Source organism: Aquila chrysaetos, chromosome Z, assembly GCF_900496995.4.
Source record: "Aquila chrysaetos chrysaetos chromosome Z, bAquChr1.4, whole genome shotgun sequence".
Lineage (NCBI taxonomy): Eukaryota > Metazoa > Chordata > Aves > Accipitriformes > Accipitridae > Aquila > Aquila chrysaetos.
Genome location: NC_044030.1, coordinates 1,145,730 through 1,161,488, shown reverse-complemented (window position 1 = coordinate 1,161,488; position 15,759 = coordinate 1,145,730). Strand labels below are relative to the sequence as shown.

The following is a 15,759-nucleotide window of genomic DNA, read 5'->3' as shown; positions in this document are numbered from 1 at the left end:
AGACCCACGAAAATAAGAAGCTGAACTTCTTTATTCTCCTCCTTCTGGATTAAGCCTCGTTACTGTAAATAGGCAGGATGCGAGCGGGCTGCTTACATTTGGCGAGCGGCCCAAGATCCTCGCGGGATTGCTCGCCTGCGTAGACCGGTCCTGGGCTCCCCAGTACGAGGGAGACGTGGACAGACTGGGGCGAGGCCAGCAAGGGGCCGTGCAGATGGTGAAGGGATGGGAGCATCTGTCTACGCGGGGAGGCTGAGAGAGCCGGGGCTGCCCGGCCTGGGGAAGAGGATGCTCGGGGGGGTCTTGCCCATGGGCATAAATACCTGATGGAGGAATGGAGACGACGGGGCCGGGCTCTTCCCAGTGGTGCCCAGTGCCAGCACCAGCAGCAGCGGGCACAAACGGCAGCGCAGGAGGCTCCGTCTAAACATAAGGAAAACATTCTCTCTGTTTCGGTTGCGGAGGCCCCATCCTTGGAGACCTTCGAGCCCTGAGGGGACCCGGCCCTGAGCAGGGGCTTGGGCCGGGTGATGTCCGGAGGTCTCTGTCGTCCCGTGCAAGTTAAACGGGTGGAAAACGCTGGGGACTCCCGGGCAATAAAGCACCTTAGATCAAAAGCAAGCGGAGCAGGGCTGAGCGCTTTGACAAAAGCTGAACTAAGTATTAGACTGAGTCTGCCCAGCAGCGGTCTGATACCTTGCGTGCCGTCGTTTGCCACCCCTGTAAGAAAGCAGCTTTCCGTTGGCGAGTGGCTGGCATGAGGCGGGCTCTGCCCGGAGTGGGGATGCTGGAGACGGCCACCGTCCCGCCGAGCCTCTCGCTTGCGGTTGCAGCGTCGCTGCCACGGCTCGACATCTGAAGTTCGGGCACGATTCGTCCCTCCCGGGCTGGCTACCCAACTGCGTCTTGTACGACTTTAGACCTCTGAGGGATTGCAGCCTTAAGGTTTTTCCCTCCGCCAAGCGCACAAAAGCGTGCTGAATTGTGTCATACCGTGCGTGCGTTGAATCCTTTTGATTCCACTGATAAGTCCCCTAAATAGATTCTCAGCGTAGGTGCCCTCAAGTGACAGTTTTGGACTTTCTTTCAGTGCTGGGCCGGGTTCTCTGAACGCTTTCGGTCCTGAGGGCCTGTCGGGGCTAAAACACAGACCTTCTGGGAACCGAGGCAAGGCTGAGAAGCCGTTCAGGCACGTTGGGAAACGGTCGGCAGGGAGTGCCACCCCCTGTGGAAGGCTTGCAGGTTGAAGGACGTGCAGCCCAAACGGGCCGGGCTTGGGGATCTTCTTGTCACTTCTGGGGTGGGAAGCCAGCGTGGCGAAAGCACGGACGTCAGTTAGCTTCCCTGCGGGCTTCGGGATGCCCGCACCGTGCCCCCAGGGCGGTTTCAGCATCCCGAACGGCGAGGTGAGGGGCAGGACGGGCATAACCCGACGTGCCTCAGGGGAGAGAGGCGGCAGCGGGAGCTCAGCCTCGGCCGGCGCACCGGTTCGCGAGCAGCTCCCGCGAACCTTGTACCACAGCGCGGGCACCGAAGCGACGCCCGACAGCTACCCGTCTTCCCGCTTTCATCCCGCAGAGTAGTACAAACAAACTAGTTTGGCAACTTGGATTTCCTGTAAAAGCAGGCAGAAAGTAAAAGTATCGCTGCCTTAAAACCCACGGTCCGGAGAAGAGCTTACGTCCTCCTGGGGAGGAGTTTCCAGGGAGGAAGGCACCGGCCAGCTCATAAATACCTCGGGCTGAGATTGCTGCTGTCCCGCCTGCCTGTGAACTCGCTGGTGAAGGGCAGCGCTCCTGCTCTCCTGCTCTCCTTGAAACAGCAGCATGGCCGATAAGTTTCTGGAGAGCAAAATCAAGGACGGCAAGGTAACCCTGTTCGTAAAGGCAGGCTGCCCTTACAGCAGGAATGCCCTGGAGATGCTCAAGCAATACAACTTTGCGCCCGGACGCCTGCAAGTGTTTGACATCAACGAATCCCGGGACGCCCGGGATTACTTCCAAGCAACAGCGCAGAGCCCGGTAAGTTCTCGCAGAGGTATTTCGGCGGCCGCGGGCCCTTGCTTTGTGCCAGCCGCCCCAGAATCCGGCCAGCTGCCGCAGGGGCTGAAGCGAGGTCTCCTTCCCCGCGACTCTCTGTGCCGGCTCACAGGGAGAAGCCGCACCCCTTTCCCACTTTGCAAAAGCTCCGTCTGTCGGTCCCTCTGCTCCTCCTGTCGCTGCGGCCACCGCGGGGATCCGTGCCGCCCGCTCCCCGCCGCGGGGACCGGCTGGGCGCAGATGTTCCCGCGCTGCCGGCCGCTGCCGGGAGCCGCGGCACCTCCCGGGACAGTCGCGCCTCCTCCGGCCCCCCGCCGCTGCTGCCGGAGCACGCGGGAGCGTGGAAAACGCCTGGCGTTAAGGCTCGGCGCGTGACCCTGCTGGCTAGCGAAGGGCTGGCGGAGGGGGGTACCGTCACGCTTCCAGGCGCCCGGCGGGAAGAGCTCCTTCAGAGCTCTCCCCACGGCGCTGCCCGAGGCAGCGCAGGCTTGCGGAGGCGCGAGGACGCGGAGCCGCCGGGGTGCCTGAGTCGGGACGCTTGCCCTCCCCTCTGACGGTTAGCAGAAAGCGCGTCGCGAGTTGCGCCCGTGCAGCCGGCCGCGAAGCAGAGGCCGCGCCCGCAGAAAATTTGGCGGCGGCCTCTTTCGAAGCTCGCTTCAACGGTCCGGTCCGCCTCGGGGAGCGGCGTTTCGTGCTCGACTTGCAGGAACGGACTTCCCCAGAAGCGCCGCGGCTCAGGGCCCCCAGCTCGTGCCTCCGCCGCCGAGCGGGCGCCGGGACCCTTTTTCCCCTCCCCGACCCACCGAAACGCTACCCGACGTCCGACGGCCTCCACGAAGCAAAGCGGAGGGCGGACGCCGGGGACGCGCCGTCCCCGCCGCCGGGCTCTCGGGGGCATCTTCCCGCGCCGGCCGCGCGTCCGGACCCCCGGCCGGCCTCGGCCCGGGGAAAACCCAGACCCGCGCTCGTGGTCTTGGGACGGCGGGGCTGCCCGCCGGCCCCGGCGGAACGCGCCCCCGCCTCGGTCCCGCGCGGGTGACGGCGAGGCGCCGGAGCCCCGCCGCGCAGCCCGGCCGAGGCGGGCGGTGTGCGGGGGGGACGCGGGCGAGAGCACGGCGGCCTTTGCTCCCCCGGGGCAGAGCTCGGCTGCTCGGCCGCGGCAGAGCGGTTTGGGTCGCAGGGACCTCGAGGGGCCGCCGCGGCCGAGCCCCCCGCGACGGGCAGGGACGCCTTCCCCCAGGCCGGCCTGCTCGGAGCCCCGTCCGGCCCGGCCCCGCCGGCCGCCCCTCGCGTCGCGCGTGGCGCGGGCCCGCGCCGGGCGTCTTGCTCGGCGTCTCGGCGGGAGCGTCCGACGCCCCGGGCGTCCCGGCGCTCGGCCCCCGGGCTGCCGGAGCACCCGCGACCCTCCTCCCGCGCCGGCCGCCGCCCGACGCGCCTCTCGTGTCTCCCCGCGGCCCCAGCCCTCCGTCGCGCCGGAGCCCTTCGGAAAGCCTCGTCAGGCCGGCGCCGTCGGCCAGAGGCCCCCGCCCGCCGTGCCGCCTCCGAGCTCTGCCGTATGGCGCCCTGTGCCGGCGGGCGTCCCTGCGCACCCCGGGAAGCCTCCCAGCCCCGCGGCCCAGCGTCCCCGGAGCCTCGGCGGCAGCGTCGGGCAGGGCCGGGAACCGCCGGAGGCGTCCCGAAAGCGGAAGCGTTGTCCCGGCGGCGGGGGAATTTGGGCGGGAGCGAGAGGGCGGCCGGCTTGGCCAGCGAGGCGCCGAAGCGAGGCGCCGACAGCAGAAACCGCTTTCCCAGCGCGACGGGGATCGATGGGACCGGCCGCAAGCGACAGCGGGAGCGGAGCTCCGGGCTGCCGACGGACGGCGTGAGGTCTTCCAGCGGGAGAAGCCAGCCGCTGGGAGCAGAAGGCCATCTCCCGCCCGCAGGGGCTGGGCGAGGGGGATGGCTGGCGTCGGGGGGACACGGGGGCGGCGAGTGCCGCCGGGGACGGGCTGCCCGAAGGCGGCTTGCCCGAGCTGCCGCTGGGGCCTGGGGGGCTGACGGTGGCGGCGGAGCTTCGTTCGGCCAGCTGGCCGCGCGGGAGGAAGAACAGAGCTCCCTGCGCTCTCTCCAGAGCTCTCCCCGTGCCCGGTCCCACCGGGAACACCCGACCGCCCTCGCCCGGCCCAGCCCCGGCTGGGAGCGACTGGCGCAGGGCTGGGAGCGACCGGAGCAGGGCTGGGAGTGAACGGCGCAGGGCTGGGAGCGACCGGAGCAGGGCTGGGAGTGAACGGCGCAGGGCTGGGAGCGACCGGAGCAGGGCTGGGAGCGACCGGAGCAGTGCTGGGAGCGACCGGAGCAGGGGTGGCTCGCGTGGCGCCGCGTCCGCCCGGACGGGGACGCGAGGGGCCGGGAGCAGGGCTGGCGGAGCGCGAGGACGCCGGGGCGAAGAGGGGAAGGGAAAGGGGTGCGGAGGATAAACCGAAAGGCTGCCGGTGGCCAGCGCGTCGCCCGCGCCGCCGTCGCCAGCCCGCCCGCGGGGCAGGGCGCACGTCGCGCCGGCGAAGGGAGATCCTGAGGGGCACGGCTCCCCGGGGAGGGCAGCGGGGAGCTCGGGGCGGGTGGGCGTCCCTCCGCAGGGTCGGGGTGTCCTCCTCCTCCCAAAGCTGGACCTGCCCGTGGCGGCACGGAGCAGCGGACGGGGCTTTCCGAGCTGCCGCCTTCCCACGACCCGCTCTCGCCCTTCGTGTTTTACGCCTCGTCCCGCCCGTGTCCTTCGCCTTGAGTCCTTGGCCCGCTACCAGCTCAGTAATTTCACTTCTGCCCGTGTTTTCGTTTCTTTTGGTCCTCCCCGGCTTCAGCTGGGTCGCTTTTTCCCAGCGCGACGCCGATTTCACTTCCCTCTGCGGAGAGCGGCACACGCGTGCCTTGAGGAAGTCTCCGCTGCTGAGGTTCGGTACCCGTTCCTGGTTTTCGGGAGAGCGTTGCTTTTCTCTCCTTTTTTCTCTTCCCTTTTGCAAATCTGGCCCCGCACCGCCCGCCGCTCGCCTCGCAGCCGGGCGGCCGTCGTGAGGTGGGCCGGACAAGGGGCCAGCGCGGGCAGGGCGACAGCAGGCGGTCGGGGCTGCGCAGCAGCCCGAGGGTACGCCGAGAAGAAGGGCTTGTGCCAGAAGCGCGAGCTTGCCGTGCCAAGTGACTTTGACGGTACGGGCGGGCGGCGGGCGGCGGGCGGCCGGCCGCACATCCCACCCGGCAGCTCCACGGGCCTGGCCAGCCCTCGGAGGGACGGCGGGACTCCTCGGCGCCTGGAGAACCCGCCGCGGGCACGCGCGCGCTCCGTAGGCGCCGCCGGGCTCGGAGCTGCTCGCTCGCTGCCCTGGGACCGCGTGCCTGGAGCGCGGTTCGGTCCTCCCGCAGCCTCTGTGAAACGCGGAGGATTCCCCCGCCCCTTCTCTTCTGGCAGCAGACCCTCAGGCAGGCGGGCCGCTGGGGGCGAGAAGAGGGGGTTTTGTAAACGACGGCCGCCTCGGTGCGCAGCCCGCTTCCCGGGCCGATCCTCTGCCCGCTCTGTGCCTTCGGCAGCCCGGCTCCCCTGGTTAACGCGGGGTGTTGTTTTGTGCCCAGGTGCCTCGCGTGTTCATCGGGAGACACTGCCTCGGAGGGTTACCCGAGCTGGAGAACGTGCGCTGCAGGCTCCCCACAATGCTGCAGCGGATCGGTGCCCTGCGGTAGCCGAAGGGTAAGTCCTGGGCAGGCTCTCTGGCCGGCGGCAATGCTTTTCCGCCGGGGCAGGCAAATCTGAGCCTTTCCAATACCGAAAGGTGACCCGACGGAGCGGTGGTGCGTGCCACTACGCAAGAGCGAAGCGTGACTTCGCTTCTGGGGTCCCCAGCTGCGGCACAGACCTTGTGGCTCTCTCCCAGCGGGTTTGAACGAGACGTCACCAAAATCTCCGCCAACGCGGGGTTCAGCTGCTAGCCTTTGCCCGGGATCTAGCCCAAACGGTTCAGCTCGTCGGGCTGGCTGCTTTTGCTTTCTTTCCGCACGTAGACGATGGAGCCTGTGGCTCTCGGACAAAGTCTCGGGCGTTTCAGCCTGGCTGCGTACAGAGGACGGGCTCTTCCAATTTTATAATTGGCTTTCAAAACCGTCCGGGCACGGGGTGGAGGGGGGGCCCGACGTACTTTTCCGCTCGGGGGGGAGCGTGGTGAGCCTCAGCAGGACCCTCTGAGCTGCTTGCACGCAGGCGTGGAGAAAAGCTGCAGCTGGGAACCAGCCAGGCAGAATACGAGGTGACGATGAGGTTTGCGCAGGTGCCCCGCGGGCCTGCAGCACCTTTCACGCAGGGCAACGGCCTGCGCGAGGTGGGCAGAGCAGGGAAGAGGGGTGCAACGCGAGTATGTCCGCGCGTGTGAAAGTGTAAAAGCACCGCCTAAAAAGTCGCCACGGCCTGTTCTGTCACGGTATTGTCTCAATCAGGTAGCTCCCAACAGCAGTGATCTCTCTGCCCTTTACGTCTGCTGTTTCTGCTTTCAGGAGAAAGACGACCAGGAGCTGCGACCTCCTCACGCCGACGCACGCGCTTCCAGGAGCAAATTGCGGGCGACTGCCTTCGGCGCGGTCAAATGCACCTCTTTGGCAAACGCAGCTTCTCTCCCTTCCGTCGATCGGTGCTTCGACATGTGAACGCCTCCGCATCCTTTCTGGAGCTCTGGAGAGAGCTCCGGAGCGTGATCTGATCCGGCTCAATAAAATACGCTCGCTCCAAGCGGCTGCGTTCACCGTTGTGGTTCTTTTTCGTACAGACCCATTCATGCGCTCACCCTGAGCGCCCCTATTCTCTCCACCGTCTTCTTGCTCCCTGTCTCTCCCGAGCGTCCTCCTGGAGTCTCTCGATGTTGCCCACGTCCTCTAAAAAATGGCCTTGCGGCGCTCTGAGCTGCAGGCGCGCGCAGGCTGCTATAACGGGCGTGCGCTGCAGCGCAGTCTTGAAAATAGCCACCGCAGCCTGTGCACGCGTCCCCGGCCCTGATGGCCCGTCATCGTCTTTTGGCCGATGTCTTGCAGCGGGGTCACGACGACTTGTCTGAGCGGGGCTTTTTTGGTAAGGGTTTTGTCGCAGCGCAGCACGGCCGTGGGCAGGAAGCGAAACAGGTTTTTCATTTCTCACGGCCACCGTTCCGAACCAAGAGCTGCTCGGGGCAGAAAACACCCGGGGCCGCGCAGCCTCCTGAGGGGGTTTGCTAACTGCAGAACGCCCCACTGAGGCAGCACGGGCCAGATTCAGAGCTAAAGTAAACAGCGCTGTGTCGGGAAAGGGGTTTACGGGAAACGCACAGCACGGCCGCTGCCAAGCCAACTGGTGAAGAGTCGCTTTCCGTTCTCGGCATTCGAATGACGCTCTCTCCCCCAAAAAGGTGAAGGGCTGTTGCCACTTCACGATGGGGCAAAAACCTCGAAGTACAAAACCCTTCTGAATTCTTCCTACTTTTCTTTCTCTCACCCTTTCCCTCCACCCCTCCCCCCCCCTTTTTTTTAAACAAAGGAATTAAAAGCTCGTCTGTCCTCTCTCTTTGTCTGAAAGTTCGATTAAAACCCGTGGAATTACCGCTGTTGTCTCTTTAAAGCCTGCAGCCAATTTGCTTTTTGATAAACCGACTAACCTTTAGGCTTTGCTGAGCCGACAAAGCCCAAGGGGCAGAACCCAGCCCAGCATTGGGGCTACCGCGTCGGCACGGCCCCTCGGCAACTCAGCCCCGACAAATCCCCCCCTTGAGCACGGTCCCCCTCTCCCAGGGCGAAGCTGGGGCCCGGCAGCACGCGTCTGCCCCCACCGCCGCCAGCTCGGCAGGAAGCCCCGCGACCTCTTCCCGCTGTAAAATTCCCCGGTGACGCCAGCGGGGCTTGCCCGGCCTCCTTGCCCTCAGCAGGAGCAGACGAGAAGAAATCGCAGGCTTTCCCGCAGGCTTGGAGAGGAATGGGAAGGGCAAAAGCTTCATTCCCGGCAAGTTTAAAGTCCTTCGCCTCTTGGCAGAGTAGCAATCACATATTGCAGCGAGTCCCAGGAAACTTCAGCTGACTTGTGCAAATTTCTGCCGATTCATGTTTTTTCAGCGTATCTTAACCCTCTCCCAGGGAAAGGGCAGTCCTTAAATACGAGAAGTTCAGTGCAGGCATTTCCTAGAGTGCATGGCACACTTTTCTGAAGCTGTTCTGAAGCAGAACTCGCTGCTTCCAGCCCTTTTATGCAACTAGAATTGCCACTGGGTGAAAAGTTTAAAATCTAACAGCACAGCTTGAAGGTGTTACCCTCCAGAAGCAATGTCAGGTGAGGCTGCTGTAGGAATTTTCTCATGCACGGGCACATCACACATGCCTGGAGGTACGTTAGAACCGCTGCTGCAGGGTGTGTTTCACAGGATCTCGGACGATTGGCAGTAACTGTTCCTGCTGATGGTGATGAGAGAAACTACTCTATAATAGTTAAAACTGCAGCCACAAATTTCTACCTTTAGTGCTTGAACAAGTCGTGCTGCTTCCCTTCTTACTTAACATTTTGGAGGAGAGTTCTCCCGGAGTCCTGTTGCCAAAGACAAATTCCGTGCCGTAAATTGAGTACTCTGGCATTGGAGGATCTTGATGAAGAGCTGGAGCATTTGGCCTCCAACAGCACCTGCTACATGACCCTTTCCCAAGGAAAGGGAAGAGCTTATCCATGCAACTGTTTTGCAAGCTGCACTGTGACAGCATACACCCACTGGTGTGTGTATCACGGAAAAAAGGTCACCCACTGTGTTCACCATCGTTTGTTCCCCCCTGGCTATTAGGAATTCTGATTAATAACGTGGTTGCCTCATCTGTAGCAAATGATTTAGAAACACATCAAACATCCAGGAAAAGCTACCAATGTTTTGACAATTACAATTTAATGCTCTTCCCTTTCCTTGGGAAAGGGCCCAGGCATGTGTGATGTGCCCGTGCATGAGAAAATTCCTACAGCAGCCTCACCTGACATTGCTTCTGGAGGGTAACACCTTCAAGCTGTGCTGTTAGATTTTAAACTTTTCACCCAGTGGCAATTCTAGTTGCATAAAAGGGCTGGAAGCAGCGAGTTCTGCTTCAGAACAGCTTCAGAAAAGTGTGCCATGCACTCTAGGAAATGCCTGCACTGAACTTCTCGTATTTAAGGACTGCCCTTTCCCTGGGAGAGGGTTAAGATACGCTGAAAAAACATGAATCGGCAGAAATTTGCACAAGTCAGCTGAAGTTTCCTGGGACTCGCTGCAATATGTGATTGCTACTCTGCCAAGAGGCGAAGGACTTTAAACTTGCCGGGAATGAAGCTTTTGCCCTTCCCATTCCTCTCCAAGCCTGCGGGAAAGCCTGCGATTTCTTCTCGTCTGCTCCTGCTGAGGGCAAGGAGGCCGGGCAAGCCCCGCTGGCGTCACCGGGGAATTTTACAGCGGGAAGAGGTCGCGGGGCTTCCTGCCGAGCTGGCGGCGGTGGGGGCAGACGCGTGCTGCCGGGCCCCAGCTTCGCCCTGGGAGAGGGGGACCGTGCTCAAGGGGGGGATTTGTCGGGGCTGAGTTGCCGAGGGGCCGTGCCGACGCGGTAGCCCCAATGCTGGGCTGGGTTCTGCCCCTTGGGCTTTGTCGGCTCAGCAAAGCCTAAAGGTTAGTCGGTTTATCAAAAAGCAAATTGGCTGCAGGCTTTAAAGAGACAACAGCGGTAATTCCACGGGTTTTAATCGAACTTTCAGACAAAGAGAGAGGACAGACGAGCTTTTAATTCCTTTGTTTAAAAAAAAGGGGGGGGAGGGGTGGAGGGAAAGGGTGAGAGAAAGAAAAGTAGGAAGAATTCAGAAGGGTTTTGTACTTCGAGGTTTTTGCCCCATCGTGAAGTGGCAACAGCCCTTCACCTTTTTGGGGGAGAGAGCGTCATTCGAATGCCGAGAACGGAAAGCGACTCTTCACCAGTTGGCTTGGCAGCGGCCGTGCTGTGCGTTTCCCGTAAACCCCTTTCCCGACACAGCGCTGTTTACTTTAGCTCTGAATCTGGCCCGTGCTGCCTCAGTGGGGCGTTCTGCAGTTAGCAAACCCCCTCAGGAGGCTGCGCGGCCCTGGGTGTTTTCTGCCCCGAGCAGCTCTTGGTTCGGAACGGTGGCCGTGAGAAATGAAAAACCTGTTTCGCTTCCTGCCCGCGGCCGTGCTGCGCTGCGACAAAACCCTTACCAAAAAAGCCCCGCTCAGACAAGTCGTCGTGACCCCGCTGCAAGACATCGGCCAAAAGACGATGACGGGCCATCAGGGCCGGGGACGCGTGCACAGGCTGCGGTGGCTATTTTCAAGACTGCGCTGCAGCGCACGCCCGTTATAGCAGCCTGCGCGCGCCTGCAGCTCAGAGCGCCGCAAGGCCATTTTTTAGAGGACGTGGGCAACATCGAGAGACTCCAGGAGGACGCTCGGGAGAGACAGGGAGCAAGAAGACGGTGGAGAGAATAGGGGCGCTCAGGGTGAGCGCATGAATGGGTCTGTACGAAAAAGAACCACAACGGTGAACGCAGCCGCTTGGAGCGAGCGTATTTTATTGAGCCGGATCAGATCACGCTCCGGAGCTCTCTCCAGAGCTCCAGAAAGGATGCGGAGGCGTTCACATGTCGAAGCACCGATCGACGGAAGGGAGAGAAGCTGCGTTTGCCAAAGAGGTGCATTTGACCGCGCCGAAGGCAGTCGCCCGCAATTTGCTCCTGGAAGCGCGTGCGTCGGCGTGAGGAGGTCGCAGCTCCTGGTCGTCTTTCTCCTGAAAGCAGAAACAGCAGACGTAAAGGGCAGAGAGATCACTGCTGTTGGGAGCTACCTGATTGAGACAATACCGTGACAGAACAGGCCGTGGCGACTTTTTAGGCAGTGCTTTTACACTTTCACACGCGCGGACATACTCGCGTTGCACCCCTCTTCCCTGCTCTGCTCACCTCGCGCAGGCCGTTGCCCTGCGTGAAAGGTGCTGCAGGCCCGCGGGGCACCTGCGCAAACCTCATCGTCACCTCGTATTCTGCCTGGCTGGTTCCCGGCTGCAGCTTTTCTCCACGCCTGCGTGCAAGCAGCTCAGAGGGTCCTGCTGAGGCTCACCACGCTCCCCCCGAGCGGAAAAGTACGTCGGGCCCCCCCCTCCACCCCGTGCCCGGACGGTTTTGAAAGCCAATTATAAAATCGGAAGAGCCCGTCCTCTGTACGCAGCCAGGCTGAAACGCCCGAGACTTTGTCCGAGAGCCACAGGCTCCATCGTCTACGTGCGGAAAGAAAGCAAAAGCAGCCAGCCCGACGAGCTGAACCGTTTGGGCTAGATCCCGGGCAAAGGCTAGCAGCTGAACCCTGCGTTGGCGGAGATTTTGGTGACGTCTCGTTCAAACCCGCAGGGAGAGAGCCACAAGGCCTGTGCCGCAGCTGGGGACCCCAGAAGCGAAGTCACGCTTCGCTCTTGCGTAGTGGCACGCACCACCGCTCCGTCGGGTCACGTTTCGGTATTGGAAAGGCTCAGATTTGCCTGCCCCGGCGGAAAAGCATTGCCGCCGGCCAGAGAGCCTGCCCAGGACTTACCCTTCGGCTACCGCAGGGCACCGATCCGCTGCAGCATTGTGGGGAGCCTGCAGCGCACGTTCTCCAGCTCGGGTAACCCTCCGAGGCAGTGTCTCCCGATGAACACGCGAGGCACCTGGGCACAAAACAACACCCCGCGTTAACCAGGGGAGCCGGGCTGCCGAAGGCACAGAGCGGGCAGAGGATCGGCCCGGGAAGCGGGCTGCGCACCGAGGCGGCCGTCGTTTACAAAACCCCCCTCTTCTCGCCCCCAGCGGCCCGCCTGCCTGAGGGTCTGCTGCCAGAAGAGAAGGGGCGGGGGAATCCTCCGCGTTTCACAGAGGCTGCGGGAGGACCGAACCGCGCTCCAGGCACGCGGTCCCAGGGCAGCGAGCGAGCAGCTCCGAGCCCGGCGGCGCCTACGGAGCGCGCGCGTGCCCGCGGCGGGTTCTCCAGGCGCCGAGGAGTCCCGCCGTCCCTCCGAGGGCTGGCCAGGCCCGTGGAGCTGCCGGGTGGGATGTGCGGCCGGCCGGCCGCCCGTACCGTCAAAGTCACTTGGCACGGCAAGCTCGCGCTTCTGGCACAAGCCCTTCTTCTCGGCGTACCCTCGGGCTGCTGCGCAGCCCCGACCGCCTGCTGTCGCCCTGCCCGCGCTGGCCCCTTGTCCGGCCCACCTCACGACGGCCGCCCGGCTGCGAGGCGAGCGGCGGGCGGTGCGGGGCCAGATTTGCAAAAGGGAAGAGAAAAAAGGAGAGAAAAGCAACGCTCTCCCGAAAACCAGGAACGGGTACCGAACCTCAGCAGCGGAGACTTCCTCAAGGCACGCGTGTGCCGCTCTCCGCAGAGGGAAGTGAAATCGGCGTCGCGCTGGGAAAAAGCGACCCAGCTGAAGCCGGGGAGGACCAAAAGAAACGAAAACACGGGCAGAAGTGAAATTACTGAGCTGGTAGCGGGCCAAGGACTCAAGGCGAAGGACACGGGCGGGACGAGGCGTAAAACACGAAGGGCGAGAGCGGGTCGTGGGAAGGCGGCAGCTCGGAAAGCCCCGTCCGCTGCTCCGTGCCGCCACGGGCAGGTCCAGCTTTGGGAGGAGGAGGACACCCCGACCCTGCGGAGGGACGCCCACCCGCCCCGAGCTCCCCGCTGCCCTCCCCGGGGAGCCGTGCCCCTCAGGATCTCCCTTCGCCGGCGCGACGTGCGCCCTGCCCCGCGGGCGGGCTGGCGACGGCGGCGCGGGCGACGCGCTGGCCACCGGCAGCCTTTCGGTTTATCCTCCGCACCCCTTTCCCTTCCCCTCTTCGCCCCGGCGTCCTCGCGCTCCGCCAGCCCTGCTCCCGGCCCCTCGCGTCCCCGTCCAGGCGGACGCGGCGCCACGCGAGCCCCCCCTGCTCCGGTCGCTCCCAGCCCTGCTCCGGTCGCTCCAGCCCTGCGCCGGTCGCTCCCAGCCGGGGCTGGGCCGGGCGAGGGCGGTCGGGTGTTCCCGGCGGGACCGGGCACGGGGAGAGCTCTGGAGAGAGCGCAGGGAGCTCTGTTCTTCCTCCCGCGCGGCCAGCTGGCCGAACGAAGCTCCGCCGCCACCGTCAGCCCCCCAGGCCCCAGCGGCAGCTCGGGCAAGCCGCCTTCGGGCAGCCCGTCCCCGGCGGCACTCGCCGCCCCCGTGTCCCCCCGACGCCAGCCATCCCCCTCGCCCAGCCCCTGCGGGCGGGAGATGGCCTTCTGCTCCCAGCGGCTGGCTTCTCCCGCTGGAAGACCTCACGCCGTCCGTCGGCAGCCCGGAGCTCCGCTCCCGCTGTCGCTTGCGGCCGGTCCCATCGATCCCCGTCGCGCTGGGAAAGCGGTTTCTGCTGTCGGCGCCTCGCTTCGGCGCCTCGCTGGCCAAGCCGGCCGCCCTCTCGCTCCCGCCCAAATTCCCCCGCCGCCGGGACAACGCTTCCGCTTTCGGGACGCCTCCGGCGGTTCCCGGCCCTGCCCGACGCTGCCGCCGAGGCTCCGGGGACGCTGGGCCGCGGGGCTGGGAGGCTTCCCGGGGTGCGCAGGGACGCCCGCCGGCACAGGGCGCCATACGGCAGAGCTCGGAGGCGGCACGGCGGGCGGGGGCCTCTGGCCGACGGCGCCGGCCTGACGAGGCTTTCCGAAGGGCTCCGGCGCGACGGAGGGCTGGGGCCGCGGGGAGACACGAGAGGCGCGTCGGGCGGCGGCCGGCGCGGGAGGAGGGTCGCGGGTGCTCCGGCAGCCCGGGGGCCGAGCGCCGGGACGCCCGGGCGTCGGACGCTCCCGCCGAGACGCCGAGCAAGACGCCCGGCGCGGGCCCGCGCCACGCGCGACGCGAGGGGCGGCCGGCGGGGCCGGGCCGGACGGGGCTCCGAGCAGGCCGGCCTGGGGGAAGGCGTCCCTGCCCGTCGCGGGGGGCTCGGCCGCGGCGGCCCCTCGAGGTCCCTGCGACCCAAAACCGCTCTGCCGCGGCCGAGCAGCCGAGCTCTGCCCCGGGGGAGCAAAGGCCGCCGTGCTCTCGCCCGCGTCCCCCCCGCACACCGCCCGCCTCGGCCGGGCTGCGCGGCGGGGCTCCGGCGCCTCGCCGTCACCCGCGCGGGACCGAGGCGGGGGCGCGTTCCGCCGGGGCCGGCGGGCAGCCCCGCCGTCCCAAGACCACGAGCGCGGGTCTGGGTTTTCCCCGGGCCGAGGCCGGCCGGGGGTCCGGACGCGCGGCCGGCGCGGGAAGATGCCCCCGAGAGCCCGGCGGCGGGGACGGCGCGTCCCCGGCGTCCGCCCTCCGCTTTGCTTCGTGGAGGCCGTCGGACGTCGGTAGCGTTTCGGTGGGTCGGGGAGGGGAAAAAGGGTCCCGGCGCCCGCTCGGCGGCGGAGGCACGAGCTGGGGGCCCTGAGCCGCGGCGCTTCTGGGGAAGTCCGTTCCTGCAAGTCGAGCACGAAACGCCGCTCCCCGAGGCGGACCGGACCGTTGAAGCGAGCTTCGAAAGAGGCCGCCGCCAAATTTTCTGCGGGCGCGGCCTCTGCTTCGCGGCCGGCTGCACGGGCGCAACTCGCGACGCGCTTTCTGCTAACCGTCAGAGGGGAGGGCAAGCGTCCCGACTCAGGCACCCCGGCGGCTCCGCGTCCTCGCGCCTCCGCAAGCCTGCGCTGCCTCGGGCAGCGCCGTGGGGAGAGCTCTGAAGGAGCTCTTCCCGCCGGGCGCCTGGAAGCGTGACGGTACCCCCCTCCGCCAGCCCTTCGCTAGCCAGCAGGGTCACGCGCCGAGCCTTAACGCCAGGCGTTTTCCACGCTCCCGCGTGCTCCGGCAGCAGCGGCGGGGGCCGGAGGAGGCGCGACTGTCCCGGGAGGTGCCGCGGCTCCCGGCAGCGGCCGGCAGCGCGGGAACATCTGCGCCCAGCCGGTCCCCGCGGCGGGGAGCGGGCGGCACGGATCCCCGCGGTGGCCGCAGCGACAGGAGGAGCAGAGGGACCGACAGACGGAGCTTTTGCAAAGTGGGAAAGGGGTGCGGCTTCTCCCTGTGAGCCGGCACAGAGAGTCGCGGGGAAGGAGACCTCGCTTCAGCCCCTGCGGCAGCTGGCCGGATTCTGGCACAAAGCAAGGGCCCGCGGCCGCCGAAATACCTCTGCGAGAACTTACCGGGCTCTGCGCTGTTGCTTGGAAGTAATCCCGGGCGTCCCGGGATTCGTTGATGTCAAACACTTGCAGGCGTCCGGGCGCAAAGTTGTATTGCTTGAGCATCTCCAGGGCATTCCTGCTGTAAGGGCAGCCTGCCTTTACGAACAGGGTTACCTTGCCGTCCTTGATTTTGCTCTCCAGAAACTTATCGGCCATGCTGCTGTTTCAAGGAGAGCAGGAGAGCAGGAGCGCTGCCCTTCACCAGCGAGTTCACAGGCAGGCGGGACAGCAGCAATCTCAGCCCGAGGTATTTATGAGCTGGCCGGTGCCTTCCTCCCTGGAAACTCCTCCCCAGGAGGACGTAAGCTCTTCTCCGGACCGTGGGTTTTAAGGCAGCGATACTTTTACTTTCTGCCTGCTTTTACAGGAAATCCAAGTTGCCAAACTAGTTTGTTTGTACTACTCTGCGGGATGAAAGCGGGAAGACGGGTAGCTGTCGGGCGTCGCTTCGGTGCCCGCGCTGTGGTACAAGGTTCGCGGGAGCTGCTCGCGAACCGGTGCGCCGG

General features: G+C 65.2%; 2 protein-coding genes across 2 annotated transcripts; one reads left to right on the top strand and one right to left on the bottom strand.

Annotated features, from left to right (window-relative positions):
* Positions 1 to 1,740: 1,740 nt before the first annotated feature.
* On the top strand, positions 1,741 to 6,783 carry LOC115337481 (glutaredoxin-1-like). The gene is made up of 3 exons (XM_030005826.2): positions 1,741 to 2,021; positions 5,640 to 5,754; positions 6,552 to 6,783. Exons 1-2 carry the CDS (start codon positions 1,827 to 1,829, stop codon positions 5,745 to 5,747), a joined length of 303 nt encoding a protein of 100 aa, XP_029861686.1. The 5' UTR covers positions 1,741 to 1,826; the 3' UTR covers positions 5,748 to 5,754; positions 6,552 to 6,783.
* A 3,799-nt stretch (positions 6,784 to 10,582) lies between these two features.
* LOC115337461 (glutaredoxin-1-like) lies at positions 10,583 to 15,494 on the bottom strand. The gene is made up of 3 exons (XM_030005761.2): positions 15,215 to 15,494; positions 11,612 to 11,726; positions 10,583 to 10,814 (listed from the first exon to the last, which is right to left on the bottom strand). The coding sequence occupies exons 1-2, from the start codon at positions 15,407 to 15,409 to the stop codon at positions 11,619 to 11,621; spliced, it is 303 nt and encodes a 100-aa protein (XP_029861621.1). The 5' UTR covers positions 15,410 to 15,494; the 3' UTR covers positions 10,583 to 10,814; positions 11,612 to 11,618.
* Between the last annotated feature and the right edge of the window lie 265 nt (positions 15,495 to 15,759).

Coding starts and splice junctions, on each gene's coding strand:
- LOC115337481 (XM_030005826.2), top strand. CDS start 1,827: ATGGCCGATAAGTTTCTGGAGAGCAAAATCAAGGACGGCAAGGTAACC. Junction 2,022..5,639: donor AAGCAACAGCGCAGAGCCCG/GTAAGTTCTCGC, acceptor TTTTGTGCCCAG/GTGCCTCGCGTGTTCATCGG.
- LOC115337461 (XM_030005761.2), bottom strand. CDS start 15,409: ATGGCCGATAAGTTTCTGGAGAGCAAAATCAAGGACGGCAAGGTAACC. Junction 11,727..15,214: donor AAGCAACAGCGCAGAGCCCG/GTAAGTTCTCGC, acceptor TTTTGTGCCCAG/GTGCCTCGCGTGTTCATCGG.